Source organism: Lissotriton helveticus, chromosome 2_1, assembly GCF_964261635.1.
Source record: "Lissotriton helveticus chromosome 2_1, aLisHel1.1, whole genome shotgun sequence".
Classification (NCBI taxonomy): domain Eukaryota; kingdom Metazoa; phylum Chordata; class Amphibia; order Caudata; family Salamandridae; genus Lissotriton; species Lissotriton helveticus.
In genome coordinates, this window is record NC_136059.1 from 1,893,926,376 (window position 1) to 1,893,948,496 (window position 22,121).

General features: G+C 43.8%; 1 protein-coding gene across 1 annotated transcript in view; it reads left to right on the top strand.

The window, feature by feature from the left end:
• The first annotated feature begins 4,871 nt into the window (after window positions 1–4,871).
• ANKRD50 (ankyrin repeat domain 50) overlaps window positions 4,872–22,121 on the top strand; it is a 184,279-nt gene continuing 167,029 nt past the window's right edge. The window contains exons 1-2 of the mRNA XM_078676812.1: window positions 4,872–5,014; window positions 7,170–8,423. Coding sequence (XP_078532938.1) covers window positions 7,924–8,423 — 500 coding nt within the window. The 5' untranslated portion in view covers window positions 4,872–5,014; window positions 7,170–7,923. The remainder of the gene's footprint in view (window positions 5,015–7,169; window positions 8,424–22,121) is intronic.

Below are 22,121 nucleotides of genomic sequence, written 5' to 3' on the forward strand. Positions count from 1 at the left end.
ACAGAATTGACTTGGTTTAGACGTCCTTCTTGCAAAAGAAGGCAGAGTCTGCCAGATATTCAAAGTTAAAAAATGTTGTGCTTATATTCCAGACGAGAGTAAGTACTTGAAGAAATACATTAGCAATGAGACTGACCAGAAGAAAGATTTGAGAGGGCAAAAAACAATAGGTGCTTGGGATGCAATAGGGAATTGATTTTCTGCTACGGGCATATGGTTGGAAACCTAGGTAGTGGACATGCTGAAAGCATTCTGAAACCCCTAGTCATAATTGTTCTTTGTGGATTGTTTTTTATTGCAATCGTTAAGATATACAAACGTGATCAAGTGAGAAAGGGAGTGAAGAGAACAGAAATGGAACTGGAGGATAGACAGAGCAAATACTATGGTGAAATTAAATTTCTGGATAATTCCAAAGGAGGGCTGATGAAAACAGCCAGATTGTAATCTGACTATCACATAAGACATTGATGTGATGACTTGATTCGCCACCTGGAGGGGGATTGGTACAGTGCAAAGTTGCCCACTCTTTACACATCACAAAGTATGATGGAATGTCTACAAATACATGACAAGACTGTGCACTTAGAACCTTTCTCACTTGATTCAATGATTAATGAAGATATTTTACTCAATAATATTATTAAAGAGTGGAAAGGGGGTTGGGAGCACACTGCCTCACAGTCCCAGCACAGTTCGCCCCTTTGCATCCTGGTAAATGCAGTACACAGTTCAAACGTACTTCAAAATTAGCAGGAGTTTTTCCCCAAAGTTGGTGCAGACATTGCTGTATATCTTTAGCCATGTGTTTCTGGGTTGAGCCCATCTTCAGTAGAGAGCAGCAGTATTAGAGAGCAAAGAAAAATCATCTGGGGTTGCTGGAAATGCTTCCAAGTTCCTCTCATGTCACAGTACCACACACAGGCACATAGGTGCATCTCCAAAGCTCGTCAGCTTGCTGGCTCAAGGGAGCCTTTTAAACCGAAAGGGGGTTGGGAGCACACTGCCTCACAGTCCCAGCACAGTTCGCCCCTTTGCATCCTGGTAAATGCAGTACACAGTTCAAACTTACTTCAAAATTAGCTGGAGTTTTTCACCAAAGTTGGTGCAGACATTGCTGTATATCTCTAGCCACGTGTTTCTGGGTTGAGCCTGTCTTCAGTAGAGAGCAGCAGTTTTAGAGAGCAAAGAAAAATAATCTGGGGTTGCTGGAAATGCTGCCAAGTTCCTCTCAGGTCACAGTACCACTCACAGGCGCACAGGTGCAGCTCCAAAGCTCGTCATCTTGCTGGCTCAAGGAAGCATTTTAAACAGAAAGAGGGTTGGGAGCACACTGCCTCACAGTCCCAGCACAGTTCGCCCCTTTGCATCCTAGTAAATGCAGTACACTGTTCAAACTTACTTCAAAATTAGCTGGAGTTTTTCACCAAAGTTGTGGAAGACATTGCTGTATATCTCTAGACATGTGTTTCTGGGTTCAGCCCGTCTTCAGTAGAGAGCAGAAGTATTAGAGAGCAAAGAAAAATCATCTGGGGTTGCTGGAAATGCTGCCAAGTTCCTCTCAGGTCACAGAACCACTCACAGGCACACAGGTGCATCTCCATAGTTCGTCAGCTTGCTGGCTCAAGTGAGCCTTTTAAACAGAAAGGGGGTTGGGAGCACACTGCCTCACAGTCCCAGCACAGTTTGCCCCTTTGCATCCTGGTAAATGCAGTACACAGTTCAACCTTACTTCAAAATTAGCTGGAGTTTTTCAATAAAGTTGGTGCAGACATTGCTGTTTTTCTCTAAACATGTGTTTCTGGGTTGAGCCCGTCTTCAGTAGAGAGCAGCAGTATTAGAGAGCAAAGAAAAATCATCTGGGGTTGCTGGAAATGCTGCCAAGTTCCTCTCAGGTCACAGAACCACTCACAGGCACACAGGTGCATCTCCAAAGCTCATCAGCTTGCTGGCTCAAGGGAGCCTTTTAAACAGAAAGAGGGTTGGGAGCACTACTATTAAAGAGTGCATTTATTGCAGAATTAGAGAATGTACTCATAAGTATATGTTTAACCATGCCGATTAGGATGTTTGATTGAGATAAAAGCATCCTCGTTTAATAACGAATGGGCCTACTCTAAAGAAGAAACCGGACTTTCGTAAACATGTGCTATAAAATGTGATTAAAACATAATGCGTTGAAACTGTGATTAAAACCATCCTCATATATGTGGAATGTGATCTTATTGGAAACTATAAGGTTTATGTAATGTGTGCATTAATGTTGCCGCAGCACTCATCCTTCTTGACATCTCTCCACCTTCGACACCGTCTGCCACCGCACACTACTCGCACACCTTCACACCGCAGGGATCAGAGACAAGGCTCTGGATGGGACCACCTCCTTCCTCTCCGGCAGAACCCAGAGCGTCCGCCTCCCCCTATTCCTTTCCAAAGCCTCCGAGATCATCTGCGGCGTACCCCAGGGATCCTCCCTCAGCCCGACGCTGTTCAACATTTACATGGCCCTGCTCGCACACGTAGCCCGACAGCACGACCTCAACATAATCTCCTACGCCGACGACACTCAGCTGATCCTCTCCCTCACCAAGGACCCCATCACAGCCAAAACCAATCTCCACGAAGGACTGAAGGCCGTCGCCGACAGGATGAAGACCAACCATCTGAAGCTGAACTCGGACAATGCGGAGGTCCTCATCCTCGGCTCCAACCCTTCAGCCTGGGACAACTCCTGGTGGCCGACGGCACTGGGGTCAGCCCCGACACCCACCGACCACGCACTCAACCTGAGAATCATCCTCGACTCAACGCTCTCAATGACCAAGCAAGTCAACGCCGTCTCCTCCTCCTGCTTCAACACCCTCTGCAAGATCTACAGATGGATCCTGACAGATACAAGAAAGACAGTCACCCAGGCCCTCGTCTGCAGCAGACTCGACTACGGAAACGCCCTCTACGCGGGAGCCCTGACCAAGCTCATCAAATGACTACAGCGCATCCAAAACGCCTCGGCACGACTGATCCTCAACGTACCACGCCACATCCACATCACCCCCCACCTGAGAAACCTGTACTGGCTCCCCGTCAACAAGAGGATATCCTTCAAGCTCCTCACCCACCCACACAATGCACTCCACAAGTCTGGCCCAGCCTACCTCAACAGATGGCTCTCCTTCTATATCCCCAGCCGCCAGCTACGCTCCGCCAACCTCTCACTCGCCACGGTCCCGCGCATCCGAAGAACAACCACCGGTGGGAGTTTCTTCTCCCACCTCGCCGCCAAGACATGGAACACCCTTCCACTGAGCCTACGACAGATCCAAGACCTGCTGACCTTCAGGAGAATACTCAAGACCTGGCTGTTCGATCAGTAGCCCCCCGCGCCTTGAGACCCTCGCGGGTATGTAGTGCGCTTTACAAATGATTGATTGATTGATTGACATGTATATACATTTAAATTGTAGTTATGAGCCATACCTACACTGAATATATTAAGATTTACTGTATGTTACACCTAGTGTGAATTCATAAACATGTTAGAAATGTATATTAATTTGTTTAGATGTGCACATGCACATTAAATGTGCACCACTGAATTAATGTCCAACTTGACTTAACAGTGTAAACCAATTTGTAATAACCTTGTTGAACTTGGTCCTCATTGTGCAGCCAAATGGATTGCACTGTTAATTGAAATGTTGACTGAATGCAAATACTAACTACCATCACCTCTCTGTCGGATCTAAAAGTTCTATTGGATACCCAATGGTAAGCAATGTGGGCCCAGAAAACGCAGTCTCAGTATCCATATTGCTTAAAATGGCAATTTACAAATAAATGTGGCATTACTTAAGCAAATGATTAAACACACTTCTAAACATCATAGGAAATGTATTTCAATTGCGATTATATTAAATTCAGCCTATATATACAAAATCAATGTGTAAAAAGAAATATTAAGCGTCATTATTGATACACAGAAAATAAAAGTGAAACACTTTTCCAAAGTAACAAGCAGATATTTTTGACCCCATAACAATTTATTTTTATTGTAAAGCGCTCAAGCATCTTTGTCTAATATCGGCACTACATAAATATAAATACATAAATAAATAAAATAGCACGGCAAAGGCACGTGTTTGGTCATCGACCACAACATGGAATTACTTTCCACTTAGGGTAAAAAAAACAAAGACAGCACCTGTCATACACACAACCTTCATGATGTAAATTAATGTCCTTTACAATCACTTCAATGCCCCCAAAGAGGAAGTAAGCACTCTATAAATGCTGCAGTGCAGCTACGTGTCTCCGACTCTACAATCCCTAGTAGCAAATTAGAGTTATAACAACAAATCCCATGATGCTTCGGGAGCACTTCCTCCTCCTCCTCCTCCTCGGCCACGGAATGACGTCAAAGGGGCTGGTACGCACCATCCAGTGGGCGGCAATGGGAGAAGTGTGCAGATGTGCAAGAATACACACAAAAGGCAATAGCAGCAGCCAACAAATACGGACAGGAGTGTAGCCATCTTCAAAAAGAGTGTTTGCCGTTGATTCGAAAGTGGTGCTTCAAAAAAAGAAATAGCATCTGCTTGATTTACGATTAGCACGTCTGCTTTTCCAAGAAAATAACCATTGGGTGTATTGATGTTATGACAGCAAATTACACACCGTTCCCAAGTAATGAAATAGTTTCCCTTAATTTTAAACGAGGAAACCGCTTTTTGAACAGTCAAGTAGCCACCATGTTGGGCAGGGAAAAAGAGAACGCTTTGGCTGAGAAGACGCTTGGGGGCGGAGCGCTTCGCTGAGGAGGCGGTGTCACTGCTGTGAGGGCGGAACGGAGAGGGGCCTGGGCGGACCCCAGGGCAGGGGGTGCGGCGCAGACGGAGCTCAGCTGCAGGCAGCACGCAGACCGGCGGCGCCTCCGCCACCAAGCAGGCGGCTGGCCAGGAGAGTGTTGGGCGCTAACGGTGGAACAAGCAGCAGCACGGATGAACCTTGGATGCAGGTAGGGATGGGCTTAATATCGATCAGGGGTAAAAGCAGGAGGGCACACGGGGCTGCTATTTAGGGTGAGCCAACTCTACTTCTCCTTTTTCACTGCTTATGTTTTTTTCCGGCGAGTGTCAGCAGAGATCTCCTGCATTGTGCCAGGGACCATACCCATGTTTTAACCCCTTCTGCTTTCCAACCTACAGCCTCTTGCAGGATCGCTGGCACAGAACCCCAAATGCTGTGGCAGTTAGGGGTGGGGGAGTCATTGACAATGCACGCTGGGGCATCACCACCGCATGCAGCAACCCACCCTTGCAGCCCACACCTCACCATCACACCGCCCTAATCGTTGAACCCCGCCACAGCCAACGGCACTACCACCCCAAGCATAACGACACCATACCAAGCATAGCGACACCATACCACACCAGCTAGAGCTGCAGACACTGCCACGCAATACAAACACTGACATCACAGAACCCCTAAACGCTATCGTTTCTATATCCACAAACTTTGACCCCACATGTACTCCATAAAACTCACACCCATCGCCCTACCCCAGATACTGTATCATTCACCCGATGTTCACAGAAAGCAGACATTCCAGTATCTCAAAACACCTCTTCGCCCACCTTAGTACCTCCATACACGGGGGCTTCCTCACTGTCAGACATCAACTGTGTCACAATAATACAGTGTTCCAGGAGGCCCACACGCTGCCCAATGACCACAAACAGACACTACTAGCCTTTCACACCCACACAGCCCGCAACACTCTTCTCAGTAGCAGAGAGCTCCTCCCCTTGCTACCTCGCACCCCCTCCTTGTCACGCCTGTTTGCTCTAGAGAGGGTGTGAGGACAAGGTCGGCTGGCCGTGCCACTGTGCTGTGTGGTTGCAGCCGCAGGGGGAGGGGGCGCATTGACCACTCACGGTTTGTCATTGAATTCGAAGTCCAACATCTGACAATGAAAACAAAAACGGAGTCGTCCCGTTTGAATGACAGTGCAAAACATCACAGACAGACTTTGCCAGCCGCCCGGCCTTCCGTGCATGTGTTCACTCATATGTGAAATGACTCCGCTCCGACAAACCTGCAGTCTGTCGGAGCCGCCCCTGTGACGACTCGTCCAGCTCTGTAACTGAATACAGTTACTGTCACTTTTCAAGAAAAGCGTGAAAATAAAAGTGCGTGTTTAGGTCTGCGTCTCGTGCTCTGCATGATTCTGGTCAGCTATTTAAGCATGTAATAATGAAGTGAGAGCGTTCAGTTGAGCATTATCTAGAATGTTATCTAAACATAATGTACTGAGTTTGAACTGTCTTAAATGGGCAACCATAGTAAATCCATACGTCATTGTATGTTCTTTAAACGAAATGCAAGCCGGGGCCAGTATGGGAAGATAGTGTTGCAGGGGGTGGTCAGGACATGTTTCATCCGGTGCTCAGCTTTGTTCTGATACGTTGCATGTCCTGAAACCTGGACCACATGCATTTAAATCATATTGTTTATGTTGCCTGTGCGCCAGTGTAACACTGCAGACCAGGTGTAACAACACTACAGCCACCAGCCAAGGGCTACTTTGAAAATATATATGGGCATGTTACATTTACAATGCATCCCGTACATTAAAAGAACATTCTCTATCTAGTCATTGTTTTAAACGTGATCATATGTATAACTATTAACTATTCATGTGGAACAATCCGATATTGGAAGTTACCGATAATGTAATCTAGAATATGTTCCAACTGTTCCTAACTTCTTGTGTAGCAGCAGTCTGCATCACCTGGTAGCCGTATTGTCCTTGCCAGAGGAGACAGTTGAGCCCGCCTTGCCAACTGGTTAACCAGATGAACCAGCAGAAACTTACATCTTTGGCTTTCTTTATATTTTCAGTGCGGATGTCTATGTGGCTAATTATCCCACGCGGTAACCACTAACCACACAGGCAGGATGAGAAAAATCTGCAAACGGGAAACAAACCTATTAAGTATGCCTCATGTGAAATGTGAGCTTGGAATGGGGAACAAGGCTGAGATCACAACGATCTGGCAGCTTCACATGGGTGGAAAGTATAACATTTGGGATTTCACACAATTTTCAATGTCAGTGTTGCAGTTCATTTTTGTTGGGCGTTGACCTAAACGTGTTTCTTTATTTTTCAGCAATTCACATTAGATTCGCACCCCTCCCGGATGGACTACAAACTGTGTAATCTTTGGACTGGTGGAGTAAAAATGTGATCTGATTTTCTTTTGGATTAAGACTGTGCTAGTGCTTCTACATGTACCCTGCCATCTAAGAAAAACTAAATTTGGGGATCCTTGTTGCATGTGCTTAAATGCGACTTTGGGAAGCGGCTCATATGCATCTGTTTGCTGCTTCACAGTATAACCCTGATGTATTGAAAACCTTAAATTTTGGAATAATAAAGAAACAACGTGCATCTCTAGTCCATAACGTTATGGAATATAACCATAAAACCCAAACTAAGCCCAAGTTTGAAGAGGCAGTCATTGAACACTGAATGTGGCTTGATTTTTTCCAGATGTATTGTCTCCTCTGCATGCTGGAACCTTGCAAAGAAATATGGAAATCAGATGTAGTCGTGGGACTTAGACGTTTTCCCCCATATGAATATCATTACCAGGCCTGGGAGGCAGACAGCACTTTGCCATCTCATCAGATGAGCTGCAGCATGCAGCGCCTTGCTCGCAATGCAGCCTGTGAGTGGAAACACAGATCCAGTCATGGAAAGGAGCTGGAAAATTGACATTCGTGTCAGATTGCTCGAAAGTGGTGCTTACTTGGCGGATTCCACGCTGAGATAAATCGAGGCTGGCCTTGAGACCTGCAGTTGGAGCTGCCTTTATCAAAGGTGCTGACCGTGCTTTCAGCTACTGATGAAGAAGCTCAGGAATGAAAGAGCACGGTAAAATGGCTCAAACAAGTTTGCTGCATGGAAAACATTTTTACTGTAGAGAGTGGGTGTTCCACAAACTTCAGCACTGCCTCCAGGAAAAAAACATCTGCTGTAGCAGCGTGGGTGTGGATCCATCTCCTGGGTCTCTTTCTGGGAACAATGCTACTACCGCCCCTTCTGGGAAAGGGACGGGTTGGGGGGTGCTGTTGGTTGGGGGACCTGGGAGTGGTAAGACGGCGCTCATCACGGAGTTGTTGTGGCCTAGCTCACCAGCTGGCTTGCAAAGGGGATTTCATCGGCAGGCGCTAGCCTTCCATTTCTGCAGGGCCCAAGACTCTGATACACTGTGCCTTGGAGGCTTCATTCGGGGACTGGTGGCTCAGATCAGCAAAAGCGGGCTCATGTCTGGTTATGAGGAGAAGCTAAAAGACCCAGCTGTTCAAAGTCTCCTGCAACCTGGGGAATGTGAGAGGAATGCATCGGAGGCATTTAAAAGGTGCAGTATGGCTTCCCTGTTATAATAGTGCAAGATTTGCATTGCATCCAGCGTTCAACCTTTTGACCTGGAAGCTTTTTTTTGCCATTATCTACTAATATGAATGAATACAGGGGGTTCAGCGCTCTCATTCATTGGTCTGTTCAGGTGTCTTTTATATTTCACTCCCGCCTCATCGTACCCATGTTGCAGTGGGTCAGCACATTTCACCCATTTGCTCTCTTGCACTGCGAGTGGCAGCATTTTGCTTGATCACATGGCAGAGCTCCCTTAAAGTAGTGCACTTCAGGTCACTCCTTTATTTTTAATGTTATGCAATATGCAAAATAAAGTGCCAATGTTTGCTATACAGATACATGCTTAAACAAAATACATGTTGCTTGCTTGCCAAGGCCAGACCATTAGACATCGCCAATGCAGGTTTTCTTATCCAGTTTCTACATAATTAAATAGGCTAAATTGACTGCCAAGACATCTTAATGGCCTAAGTCGTATGTAATTGGTTTGGGTGGTGATTTTATCAAACATTTCCCATGATGTATGTCGTAATGCATAGCTGTGGGTGAATAGAACTATTTCCACTATTAATATGTGAGCTGAACCACACCTTGACTTATGCCTACTTTTGAATTTGGCTCTTTACAAGCCATGTCTGACAGTGTTCTGAAATTCTGTTAAACAACTCCTCTGTGTTTTTAAACCCCAATCCGCAAGAGACTGAGTTATATGACTGGCTGTTTGATGGATGCAGTGGTCAGCGAGTTCCCACTCTATTTTCTTGAACAAGTATGGTAATATTTGTATGTTGCTGGCGAGTGTGTGCTCCGGGCGGGCAAGGTGTTAACTTAAAGTCGAACCGACAAAAGTGGAGTGTAAGAATGTAATAATCTCTTAGGGGGTGGGGTGTCGACGACTGGAAAGGTCACTTATGCTTCTCCCCTTGCGTTAACCCGAGAACCTTCTGACTCCAGTACATCCCCCAAGCTCTTTTAGGCCTGGACATTAAAAGCAAAGCATGACTCACCCAGGCTAACTCATTTAAAGCAGTGGTTTACTTGTTCAAAGTGATTTTATGGTTTTGCTCTCGTGTTTAGTGGCTCTTGTGATGAATTCTATTGATCTTGTAAGTCGTTTTTGCATGGGCGTCTTCCCTGTTGTAAATACAGTGTCAGCAGCTTTCTGTGGTTGCACGTGTGCCAAGACTTTTATCAAAGCCCACGCTTCACATTTTAAATAGGTAATTGTTTCTTGCCTTTTCCATCCCTGGTTTGGTCTTTTTGCAGCTGCCCTCGTTCACTTTGCCCAAAGGCAGTTTTATTTCCTTAGTGTGCACAGTTGTGGAGTACAAAGGTTTTCCCTAATTTTCTTCATTCAACTATAGTATTTAGAAATCCATACCCATGGTGTTTTTCAGCAGTGCTTTTGCTCTGTAGACCTCTTGCTATATAATTAGAATTCTTCACTGAAAGTTGAGGGTTTAAGCTGCTTGTGTTACATTTATTTCAATGTAGCTGTGCATTAGTCTCGGGAATGAAATGCAGTCTGTTTTGAGTAATGCAGAAACTAGTTTTACTCTGACCAATGTGTTGCTGCTGGCCTGCTGCTGTATTTAAGGTGGTAACCATGATCTGGTTGATTGTGACTGAGATTGCATTAGCTTTCCTTGCTTACTATATCCTCCGGATTGTGCTCTTCACTCTTTAGTGCTATCCAGCTGTGCAACAAACACGTGCTGCCTTCCGGTATTCGCTGCACAGATGCGCCCCATCCTAATAATTTGACAGCTTCTGATGCAGCAGAATGCTGTGCCACTAATCCTTACCGACAATAACAAACGACTTTACAGTTCTGCTGCTTTATCTGTTCTGTTGCCTTCAAATCATTCTGAGAATAGATGGGCCCAGATATACAAAAAAGTAATGCAACACAGTAAAGTTGTTATGGTATGGGAACAGGAGAGAGCAGATCAGCGCCATATCTACTAAGATGTGGCGATGTGCTGCTCTCTCCGTGCTCCAACTTACTTCGGCTGCTACGCGCCATCGAAGGCACCCTTGCGACACAGTGCAATTGTGACTGCGTTTTGATAGGAATACTTTTTTATAGGAAGGGGTCCCTTTCATTACAAAAACTATGGTTTAATGTGTTTCCCACGTTGTATGTGTGAAGTAGCATGCAGCACTCGTGCATAGAGAGAAAAACAAGGAGAAATAAAAACAGAGGCGCAGAGTTTTGTCTTAAATCCCTGTCTACAGTTCCTTGTAGATGGGGATTTGTGTCAAAACCCATGGTCGTTGCATGGGAACGCCCATTCACCGCTTATTGAACGCCCCCTTGCTTCAAAGTAGCACAAGGCAGCACACTGTGCAGCTTTGCGTTGCTTTTGGTTTCATTCCACTGCAAATCATGATTTGTGTTGGATTGCATATACCACCACTACACTTTGTATTGGGGTTACATTAAAAAAGTAATGCTAACTGATTCAAAGTGCTTGTAAGTGTGGGCCATCATCTTTATTCTTTCAGGGAGATTATGTGTTTAATTTATACCCTCATCAGATGTAAAAATTGCCCATGCTCCTAATAATGCCAAGAGGATATTTTTAAGCCATAATTTTGGCCATCTCGGTTTAAAACTTAAATTTCCATTTATTGGATGCCCGATCAATGTGCAAGAAACATAAAAGCAATGAAATAACGTATGACAATTCATGCTCCATTCGTATTCTAGAAACACTAAAGTTTTCTTTGCAGGATCATGGCGTGGAACTTGACTTTCCTTGATGGAAGGATTTATTCAAAGGTCTGATGTTCACAATACTCCAAGTTTGCAGTGATTCTGAACCTTCCATAAACACATGAAAAAAATACACTGGTCCTGTTCCACAGAAGTATTGTCAAATAGTTGTAATTCATTCAACTCGTATGCTTTGCCTAGCCATGAAAGTAGTATATATGGTTTAATTTATCAGTCCGAGTCTAACTATGCAAAAGCACAATACTAAAACTCAGTTTAGAAGTAACAGCAGCTACTTGTCAAAGAGCAAAGACCTGCTGCTCCCCAACCAAATTGCTCCGAATAAAAGGCCAGAAATGAAACAAACACGAATCTATTTGCAGGAGCGCCCCCGCCTTCTCTTCCCAGCTTCCTTGATCCAACCTCTCTTGAAGGCCTAGACATTTTGTGAAGGAATGTGTGATTCTATTTCTGAGGGTTGTGCTTATCTGCTCGAGCTACAATACATCAAATGCCTCTAATATCGACCAAGAAGACGCTCCCCCATCCATTTTGGTAGCTAATGCTCCTTGTTTACAGTCTGTCAAGCCATTCTGTTTTGAAACACCGTTGTCAGAAATCATGCTGTCACAGGTGCAAACGTCTCCACGCAGGTTGTACACATATTACTCGTGTGTTGCTTTCCTTTAAAGTTGAAACCATAATTCCGTTTTCTGTGAAATTGTTTATTTACTAATGCATGCATGGCCTAGCCTTGTCACATAACTCTAGTTTGATCTGCTGCAATGCTTTCCAGATTGCTTTATCAGCTCACATTAGCCTGTGGCATTTAACGTCTGAATGCTCATTGGCTCGTAGCTTAAGGTTATTGAACCTCAAAAGTCTGTTGCAGAATTCTTATAGAGTCCAAAAACGTTCTAGATTGTAATTAATTAAAGATTAGTGTCTAAGTAAATGAAAGCAGTGGAAAATGTACATTCTAGGATTGGGCAGCCAAGGAAAGAGATAACAGATAAGTGTCTCAGCCAATTAATTTTGATAAACTGGAGACGACTTCGTGGATAGGTACATCAAGAAGGGAGTGATTGAAGGTCCTTTCTGGATATTTGTAAACCACGGCCTTCACTTTATCTCCGGATATTTGGCGCTTTTCAAAAACAGCTAAATAAATGTCCGAGAAGCAGCTGGATGGGTAGACCAAACTGTAGGCTGTACAGAGATGCACTCAAATTCAACCACGGAATTTAACAGTAACTCCTGATAAGGTCAAGAATAAATGTCCTGCTTGCTGATGCGCAATGGTCTAGCAAAACCTTTTTCGAAGTTGCACAATTTTATGTGTATTTTATTTTGAAAGTAAACCATCTCCAATCTTGCTTTCACATGTATGCATGCAATCATGGAGAATTCTAGGACCATTTTAAATAGCCCCAAATTGTAAAATTTTGCAAGTACTTCTACCTGCTTTTATACTGTAGCCACTGTGAGTAATGCATGCTAAGCTCAAAGCTTGCTGCATTTCCTTTGGGTGCTTGCCCTAATTGTAAGGGCTTTAAATTAATGACTCTTTTATATACAAGTGTCAGCAACTTCTGCATAAGGTTGCAAAACCTTGCCTTAGCAGTAGTCCATCAACAGATCCATACTGTGATATTATAAACTGTCAGCCAAAGGGAATGTGCTGAGTGGGTTGGCCTGCTTGTGCAGAGAACAAAATAACCATGACAACTTGTCCTTGATACCAGACAATATGTCCTGTTGTCCCACGCCCATGACTAAGCACATCGCTTCGTTAAAAGGTACTGAAAAATAACCCGAACTACCCCAACATTAAGCTGCTAAATTGGTCAATCCCATAAATGAAATGACCCTACACCTTACCTTGCAGTCATATTGTTCCTACTGTACCTGAGGGTAGCTGGCAAAATGTTGTCGATTCTCAAGACCTGAAAAACACACCTAGGATATTTGATGCAAACTTAAGAATTACAGCCGGGCATCACTGGCAACATTGTATCTGCAATGTAGAACCATAACCAGTGTGGGATATAATTGTGGCCCATTAGATCTTTGGACATGGAATCAACTAAATGATTGCAACTACAACGTTTCTGGGAATCTTTGTTAACCATGAACTCGATAGATCTCGAAGACAAAAAGAACCAAACATGTTAGACATTCAGATGCAGCCAGCATAGGTGCCACTTAAACCATCAGTAAATAAAATAAATTGTTAGTCCTGCCATTTCCGTTGCCGTCGCTCATTTTCTCTGTAGCCATCCACACCTAGTTTATTAGAACTTCGTGTACTGCATCCTGAAATTACCTTTCAGTGACGTGTAGGTCAAAAAAGACTACACATTTAATCTTTCTTAACGTTAGCAAGCAAGTAGTAAATATAGTCAACTTCTTACTTTTGTTGTCTTAGGCCAGGGCCCCGGTTTCTCATAACCAGTGTTAGGACTTACTCCCAATTTAATCTGCAATATCATCAACACTTTGAAGATTCCCTCTCCACCGTCCTTTGACTCCAGAGGCATACCTTTTTACCCTGGCAGACTATCTATCCGCCTCTTGAATGTTGTTCTCTGCTGGGTGGTTCAGAACATTTAGCTTTCCACAGGATAATGAGAGCCAATCTATTTTCATCTTAATCTTCCCTATATAGTAATCTGTTCACTGGTTCTCGAAAGTTGAATCCACGGCCAGAGTAACTTTTGGTATGAAACACGCTCTATTAATATAATAATCACTGCACAAAAAGTACTCTGTTGTCATTCTATCTACTTTTTAAAAAAACATTTTGCTATGGGATTTAAAATAGAGTATCCTAGACAAGACCAGAAATGGCTGATCTGATCCCAGTGTCTTTTTAAACCAGAACCACTGTGCTTGGTTTCTAGCTCCCGAGTTCCAAAATCTTTAGGTTGTCTACACCAGTAATGTCAAAAGACCTAGGTCACACAGTTCACAGAACTCATTTTGTGTTCTGTAAGTAACAGCATTCAAGAATTACCTATGTAAGAATAGACAACTTAGTTTGTATTTCAGCTAATTTGTTACTAAATAGGACAGACTCATTGCAATTGGGTTTTGAATTTGTTTCTGCAGATAAAATTGGCCAGTTTAGAAGGTGGAAAAAAGTAATTCATGCTGTGGAAACATGTTCCACCCAAGCAAAATATTGTTAATTTCTCAATGAATCCATCTTTGTTTTCATTGCATCCAATGGAAATCTGCCTCTGTCGTATTTGAGATTAAATGGCATATCACACTTTAATACGTGCACTGCATTTGAACACTTTAAATGCAGGCGTTTGTTCCATGTTTCCCGTAATGTAATTGTCCCCAACACAGATGACTTACGTTGCATTAGTCGGCGCAAAAGAACATTGCACTTACTTTGTTGTTCTGTACATTTCCTCTTTATTATATATTAAAAAGAAATTTCGTTTTATTTATACTCGTGTGCTGGTGAGCTTTATGACAGAAAATACTACACGAGGGGGTGGAGATTGCCACACATAAGCATGAATGCAAACTAGGGTTAAGTAAGTAGTTTGGTTAAAAAATGAATGTGTAGATGGTTGAGTAGAGGTGAAATAAATTATTCTGGTCTTAGAGGTTTTACAGTCAAGTAGCATATGGCCATCCATTGTTTGATTGCAGTTTGACTGTTTATTTGCTCCAGTCCCCGGGGTTACAGTAGGGCAGAGCAAGAGAGCTTGCGTGTCTGAAGGAAAAGCCAAAGTAAGAGGATTTCCTCTGTTTGAGCTAGAAGATGAGGAGGGACAACACACAGGGGCATAGGATGTCACAGGTTGCTGGTTGGTGCACACGATTACACACCATGACACAGTGTAGGATCAGTTAAGGTGGGAGAATGAGCAACAGCGAAGTCCTTCTGCAGTTGACATTGTGGAAAGTTTCAGATGGTTGGCAGAGCATGAGGGCGAAAGATGGTTGTGCTACAGTGTTTATGTAGGTCTAGTTGAGGCTAAGGGAGGTTTGTTTTACAGAGGCATTTTGTTTAATTTTTGGTTGAAGCAGATTGACAGATGGCTAGAGGCGAGGAATTGGGTTTTGTGCTGCTTTACGTTTTTTGGAGAAGAAAAGGTCACGCAGCATTTTGAGAGCACATTAATGTGTTGTTTGACTGGGATAGGTGCTTGCGTGGAAGTGAGTTTTGATTGGATTATCTGTGGGCTGTAGCAATCTGATGAGGCACAACATAGATTGGTATGGTAAATGATGTGTAGAGCTGCAGAGTTTGATAATAGCATGGAGGATTAGTGTGAGGGTTAAATGTTGCAGTTAGAGAGTTGTGAGTGGTGAGATGGGTGTTTACCTGTGGTGGTGTTTCTGTTGAGTCTTTGGAAGGGTTTATTGTTAGGTAGATGGACATGGGTGGGAATAGCAGGTTCCTTTGAAATTATATGGGGCTGCTAGGTTGCTGAGTGTGGACTGGACATTGCTTGACTTGACCTATTGAGGAGAGAATAAGGAAATGACGAAATAGCAAATATTTTTATTTGAGCTCTGCCTGTCCGTTCACTGGTGGATTAATTGTGTCCTCTGTCTTAAAATGGATTGAATGTATGCACACGTTTTTTTTTTTTTTTTTTTTTTTTTTTTTTTTTTTTTAAATGGATGTGAAAGTGTTACTTCTGCATTTTCTATGTGATGTTAGGATCACACACACCCTATCACAAAAATATGTGATTGGGCTGTCCAAGAATAAATATCTGGTCCATGTTCGGGCTAATGAAAATTTGCCTATCTATATTAATGGAATGTTTCAGTTTTATTAAGAACACGGAGGCAAGGGTTTTGCTGTTCCATCTCCGCTCAATTAACAGCAGCCATTATAGAAAACAATAAGACTTCATTTCCCACAACCATTGTGGAAGAAGTTACAAGCGGGACGCCCCTTCACTGGAGCAGCTGTGCGCTATCCAAGTTTACTTTACATTACATTACCACTGTCCAGTTATTTGAATCCATGGCATCTCCATACTTCCTTGTTGCTGTCGTCTCCTCCTCTTTCTTCCTGCGATTGCGGCTGGATTGTGAAATCTTTAATCCCATTTCAACCCATCCAATCCTAGGGAAAAATGAGCAGAGATTTATGAACCCATATCCGGAATATGGTTGCAAAATACAACCATAAGGAGTCTGCATCATCACAATTCAGGCAAACTCTTTGTACAATATTAATCTCCACTGATTAAAGCATACCTACTCATACGTAGTTCTCATTTGTTAGGGCGGGATTATATAATACTGGGCAGGTTAATCTGTTAGGGCGGGATTATAGAATACCTGGCAGGTTAATCTTCGCCTCTGTGTCCTTAATAGAATTTAAATTTTCTGTTACGATAGCTATGACATTTTTCATTCTATGTCTCGATTGGAGGCAAGTATTACCCAGGTGCAAAGCTTATCCACAACCAGCGAAGCCATAGTTGGGACTGGTTTGATGTAGAACCTTTTAAAAGTAGAGTCTGAGTATCAGTCCTCCGCGTTGAGGCTATTTTCTAAACTGACTCTGAGGGAGAATGCCTTTAACTCCATAGCTCCTCTGACAGAGTGAGATAACAGTTTGATATCTATTCCAGCTTCTTGCACGACCCATCAAGCCCATCTGGCACGGTAGTTGAAGATACTGCCCAGAATGGTCACCTCTGAGCTTTCAAGAGCTGTTCACTCCACGTGGGTGGATGCCTGCGGCCATAGTCTCATAGCTGTTTATGCACCTTACACTGCATAGTTTTGGAAAATCTGGAAAGGAATGGTAAGCAATCACACAAGAATTGCATGTTGTACGCCATGAGCTATGGAAAGTAACCCTGTTCAGGGTAAAAGCTCAACCAGTTAGGTCCATTGCCCATACGTTGGTGACTCATTGACATGAGAACAAACCAAGAAGGGGGCCAGTTTAGCCGTAAGCTCCTTCCATGAGAGGTATTTGATGGATCGTCAGGACAAGAAAATGTTGAGCGTTTTTTATTTCGATCCCATGGGGCAGAATATCTGAGTTCCGGTGGAAGGGGTAGGCGGATGCCTCTCAACAGTTTCCGCACAAGAGGATGTCACCAACTGGATGGTCACTGAATGGTGACTGGCCCTCACAAAATTGCAGACCTGAAAGTGTTATTATATCTATATGCATGTCCCTCAGATGCCAGGGAGGTGAGGAATTTCAGAATGTGGACAGCGTCTGTCCCCACGGGATGCAGATGTCTTCGGTGATGCCAACGCAGCAATCTAGACCATGCAGATTTGTAGAGCGTGATGGTGCTGTCAGCCAATGCTCTTGAGAGGAGGGATGCAGCCTGCTGCGAAAGGGCTGGGACTTTCCAAATTTCCCTGTAATCCTCTAAGCCATAAGCGACAAAGATCCTTGAATGACCAAATTATGGGGATTTCCCTCCGGATCCTTGAGGAGATCCAGAAACCGGGGTAGAAGGATTGGAGAATTCCAAGAAAGTTCCAGTAGAACCGGATCCCAGACTTGCGATTTCCGAGTGGGAGTCACTTAGACGATGGCCCGCCTTCATGCCTGACCTGAGCCGAGGGGCACATGATTATAACGAATGGAGGGAAGGTGTATCCCTGATCGGGTTGCTAGTCCAGAAGGAAGGCATCTGTGGCCATTGCTTTTGTGTCGGGATGCCAACTGTAGAACAATAATGGTTGGTGGTCCAAGCGAAAGGCAAAGAAATCCGAGACTGGCCCCATCTGTTGTGAAGGGCATGAAACACAGAGGGGTGCAGACGGCAGAGGCTCGCAGCCTAAAGGTGTCTGGAGTGCCAATCTGATACTTGATAGGACACACCTGGGAGATGCCCTGCCACCACCAAGACTTGATTCTCCAAACAGTAGTTAAGAAACTATGTGCCAGATGCACGAGATTCCTGGTCTGGGTACTCCCCAAGGTGATTTATGTAGCACACTGCCGCCACATTGTCCATCTTGCGAAAGATGCAGCATTGTGCTAGATCCTTAGTCCAGCACTGGACTGAGAACGATCCCACCAGGAGTTCGAGGCACTTGATGTAGTCTTCTTGTGAGGACAACCTTCCTCCCGTGGTGAAGTTCCCACATCTTGCGCCCCTCCCCCTATCACCAGGTCCGGCAGCGAACTGAAGATTCTCCGGCCATTTCATGCATTCATATGAGCAAACCACCACTGACTCTCTTCCTGAGGCGAGAGTTCCTGCAGAATACATCTAGCCCACGTTGGCTTTGCAGCAACTGCAGGCAGCCGTGTTGCAGTGAAAACGTCTGAAACACATTAATTGTATACTAAAAGTCAAAGCAAGCACCAGGATTTTGGTTGATTGTATAAGAGGCAAATGGCATTTGTAAAGCACAGTGTGTAGTCAAAACATTCACATACAAGGACACTTTATTTCTTCCATTAGGCCCAGTACTACTTTAGAAGTTCCTGAGCTAATTATGTTACTTTGAAGGCTGCCACGTCCATCAGGACGTTTGAGCTCAATATAGCCGATCTACTGAGCTCCAGTGCTTTACATATGTGGGGAGAGCTGTGAGCAGTCTGGAAACCTCATAGTGAGACTGGATTTCCTCTTGGGGTGGGGCGCTCTGCTCCCTCATTTACATTTTGTTGTTGGTTGTCTGTATTTCCAAACATGATCTAAAGAAGTGTAGCCAATTTTTCAAATTGACGCAATCACTTCCACCTATCTATTTTTGGTCTGACAGGGATAGCAGCCTAATTTTCAAAGGAACCCCTGTGGGTTTTTCTCTGTGCCATAGACACAAGCGGCAGCTCACTGACTAGGACCATAAAGGCCAATCACGCCTGGGTTGATCTCAAGCACAGTTTTGAAATTTCGGTCATTGTCCCCCACCTAGTAGAGTGCCTTCCACAGAATTTTGGCAGCACTCAATTCCTTTTTGGGAGCTGTGATCCAGCATGACAAGTTTGGTGTTCTCAGTGACGGCTCATGGAAGCACTAGTCTAGTATAGTACCCAGGGATAATGCTGTTATTTAATAAGAGCATTTAATAAATATCTGTCTTATGTTCCTGGACGAAGGGGGCATGGCCTAGCAGTTTCTGGTTGACTGTCTCTTTTGGAGCGTGACCAAGCACCTGCATTTGGTTGGTCCCTGTCTGCATTGAAGTAGATGAGCTGAAAGTGATGGAATGCTGCCAGAGTTAATAAATGCCATCGCTTCATTTTGATTTTTGCATTCGTTAAGCTTGTCTTGTTTGAAGTGAACATACCAAAAGTGCAGCTCAAAGGTGCCCACAGATCCTGAGACTGTTGACAGGAAAACTGGATGATAGGAATGAAGTTGACATACCAGGGAGGTGCAGAATCTCAATTGAAGAATGCACGCAGAGGAGCGGTGAGGATTACAAAGAGGAAATGCTATGCTTCAAACATAATCACCTCTTTAATGTTGGGTGTGTATTAAAAGCAAAGGTGAACAACGCAGGCTGTCTCGAGCAGTAGAAAGACACATCACTCGCCATACCCCCTACAACCTCTCCAAAGTATATTTTTATGGGAGGTAGGGGGAGTCCCTGAAGAGCAACCAACTATTAATTATCACCAGGTTGTCCTTTGGAAGGTTAACATGTTGTAACGACCTCTGCAGTATGTTTTTGCAGCGTGGGAAGTGCAGTAGCAGAAAAGCCATGAAATACCTTTTTATTTATTTATTTATTTATTTTTTATAACATAGCGTACTTTTGAAAGAGGCCATATTTAAAATTGCAGTAAAAATGCACTCGCTCGTAATTGTTTTCTAACTTCTAAGGAGTAACCACTTAGGATATACAAGCAATTCAAGTGTTGACTGGTGAGTAAGCATTAAATCTCTATATTCCATTTAGCAGCCCGCAGCAAACTTGCTGCTTCTTAGCATTATTAAAATGGATCATCCAAATAAAGCCTGAAGATGCGCTTGAGGATTTGCAGGGCTTTTTCACACAATTTCAGCTTTGATTTAATCGATGTTAACGGACCCTGGAGGAAAATAATTATTTTTAGGTTTTGCCCACTTGCAGATTTAGCTGTCTGTCAAAATACCAATTGTGCAGAGTGAGCAATACTTAGTGGCCTTTCGGTCATCCTGTTGCTTATCATTGGCTGACTCAAGTGTCAATTACTTCCTATTTTGAAGGTTTTTCTTCCTCTTGTTGCATTTGTCCCTTCACTGGGGCGTATTTTCTTTACCATCCTTCTGATTGAATAATATGGATCATTCCACTGTTTATATTCAAATAACTGTTACTTCCCTATGGAATTCAATGGGAGTGTATGTATTTTCTTTCTTTCTCCTCCCATCTTTCTTCACATTCCAACCCCATAGCTCCGCGTTGGCTCGCCACACTTCCTGATCTACAAACTTTGTTTTTGTTTTTTCTTTTATTAATTTGCTCCCCTCCAATATACTCTTGTACATCTGTGTCACCAATGCTGCTTATCGATGGTGTTAATTCACTCCCTCTAACCTCTGCTACTCCAAACTCTACTCCTCTGTTGCTTCCACGCCCCTCTATGCCCGTAATTTAATTTTTTAAAACTTTGTAGGTGGACTTGGCAGCTAGTTAGTTACCAGGCTACTCCATTCTGTAAATTCACATCGTTGGAAACCATATTTATTTAAATTTACCACTGAAAGATCTACATTTGCCATCTTAGAATAGCAATTTAAAAAAAGCTTAAATGGCTACTGCATCATGACTTGGGCATGGTGAAACATGCACATACATACTTTATCATGCTAGGCCTCCCGTAGTGTCCTGATGCGTACTTGTGTATGCATGATGAGGCATTTCCACATATACATGATCATTCTAGGGTGTTTTTTTGTCGAGACTGTCCACCATCAGTAATATCCATTTTTTCAGGTTTCGCCTTGCAAAATCGCTTGTATTAAAAAAAAAAAATCAATCTTGAATGGGGCTTGGAGCCCACCTGTTACATAACATCGGCTGGCTCCCATGTGGATCTCGCATCATTATCGTTTCTTGATTCCTGTTGGTCAGTGCCTCCTCCTAGCATCAGTCTGCCTTCTGGGTTTCTGCGTCTTCGTCCTTCCTAGGAGCCTGGACCAAGTAGTGCTTCCGCTGGCCAGTGTCTGTCCACTTCAGGCTCTCTTTGTACTAACCACTTAAGCAAGTTATCTCTTGGAGCTCACTGCGCCCTAGTCTTCTTTCTCCTTAGTTTAGTTACTTGACTGACTGGAGCTTTGACTCGCTTACTATATTAGGACAGAATCCATCCCCTTCAGACTGAATTGCTTTCCATTCCCTCAACAACACGCCTCATCTTATCCCGAAACTCCCTAGTTCTCTCTATTGCTGACTCTCATCATGACCTCCGGGCACCAATCGTCGTTGTTGGCTATCTTGTCTAGAGTAGTGGATTTGCATGCTCCCTTGTTCCATCAGTGTACCCTCCGTCTCCGCAGTTGCCTTTCCCTATGATGGAATGCATTCTCCGGGCCATTCTTAGTGCAAGCCACTCTCAGTCCCTATGTGAATAAAGGCGGGTCTCTCCCTATCTACTGGCAGTGCAGGCCTGCCTCATTGCCCTCTCAGTTCACACCTCTTGCCTTTCTGACGAGGTGTGCTGTCCTGTCCGTGTAAACCTCACCGTTCATAGATAAAGCTCGCCTCTGCATGGCCTGTCCTTGTGTCTATGAAAATGATATTGTATACGATGTTATTTGGTATTGGTTGGGAAAGTAGTGATTATCGATGAACAATTGAGTATTTTTAGGAGGGCACACAACCCGGATTTTGACAAGCACCTATGAAAAGTGCTTCTTCTGCTCCTTATGTGCCTGCACTCAGCTTGCAAGGACATATTTTCCGACTTCACTGATTTATGTAATTTGCTGTTATGTTGTGCTGAGATTGGTGTAGCTGGCTGAGCTATATTTGAAATAATTGACCTTTACTAGGTTCTATCAG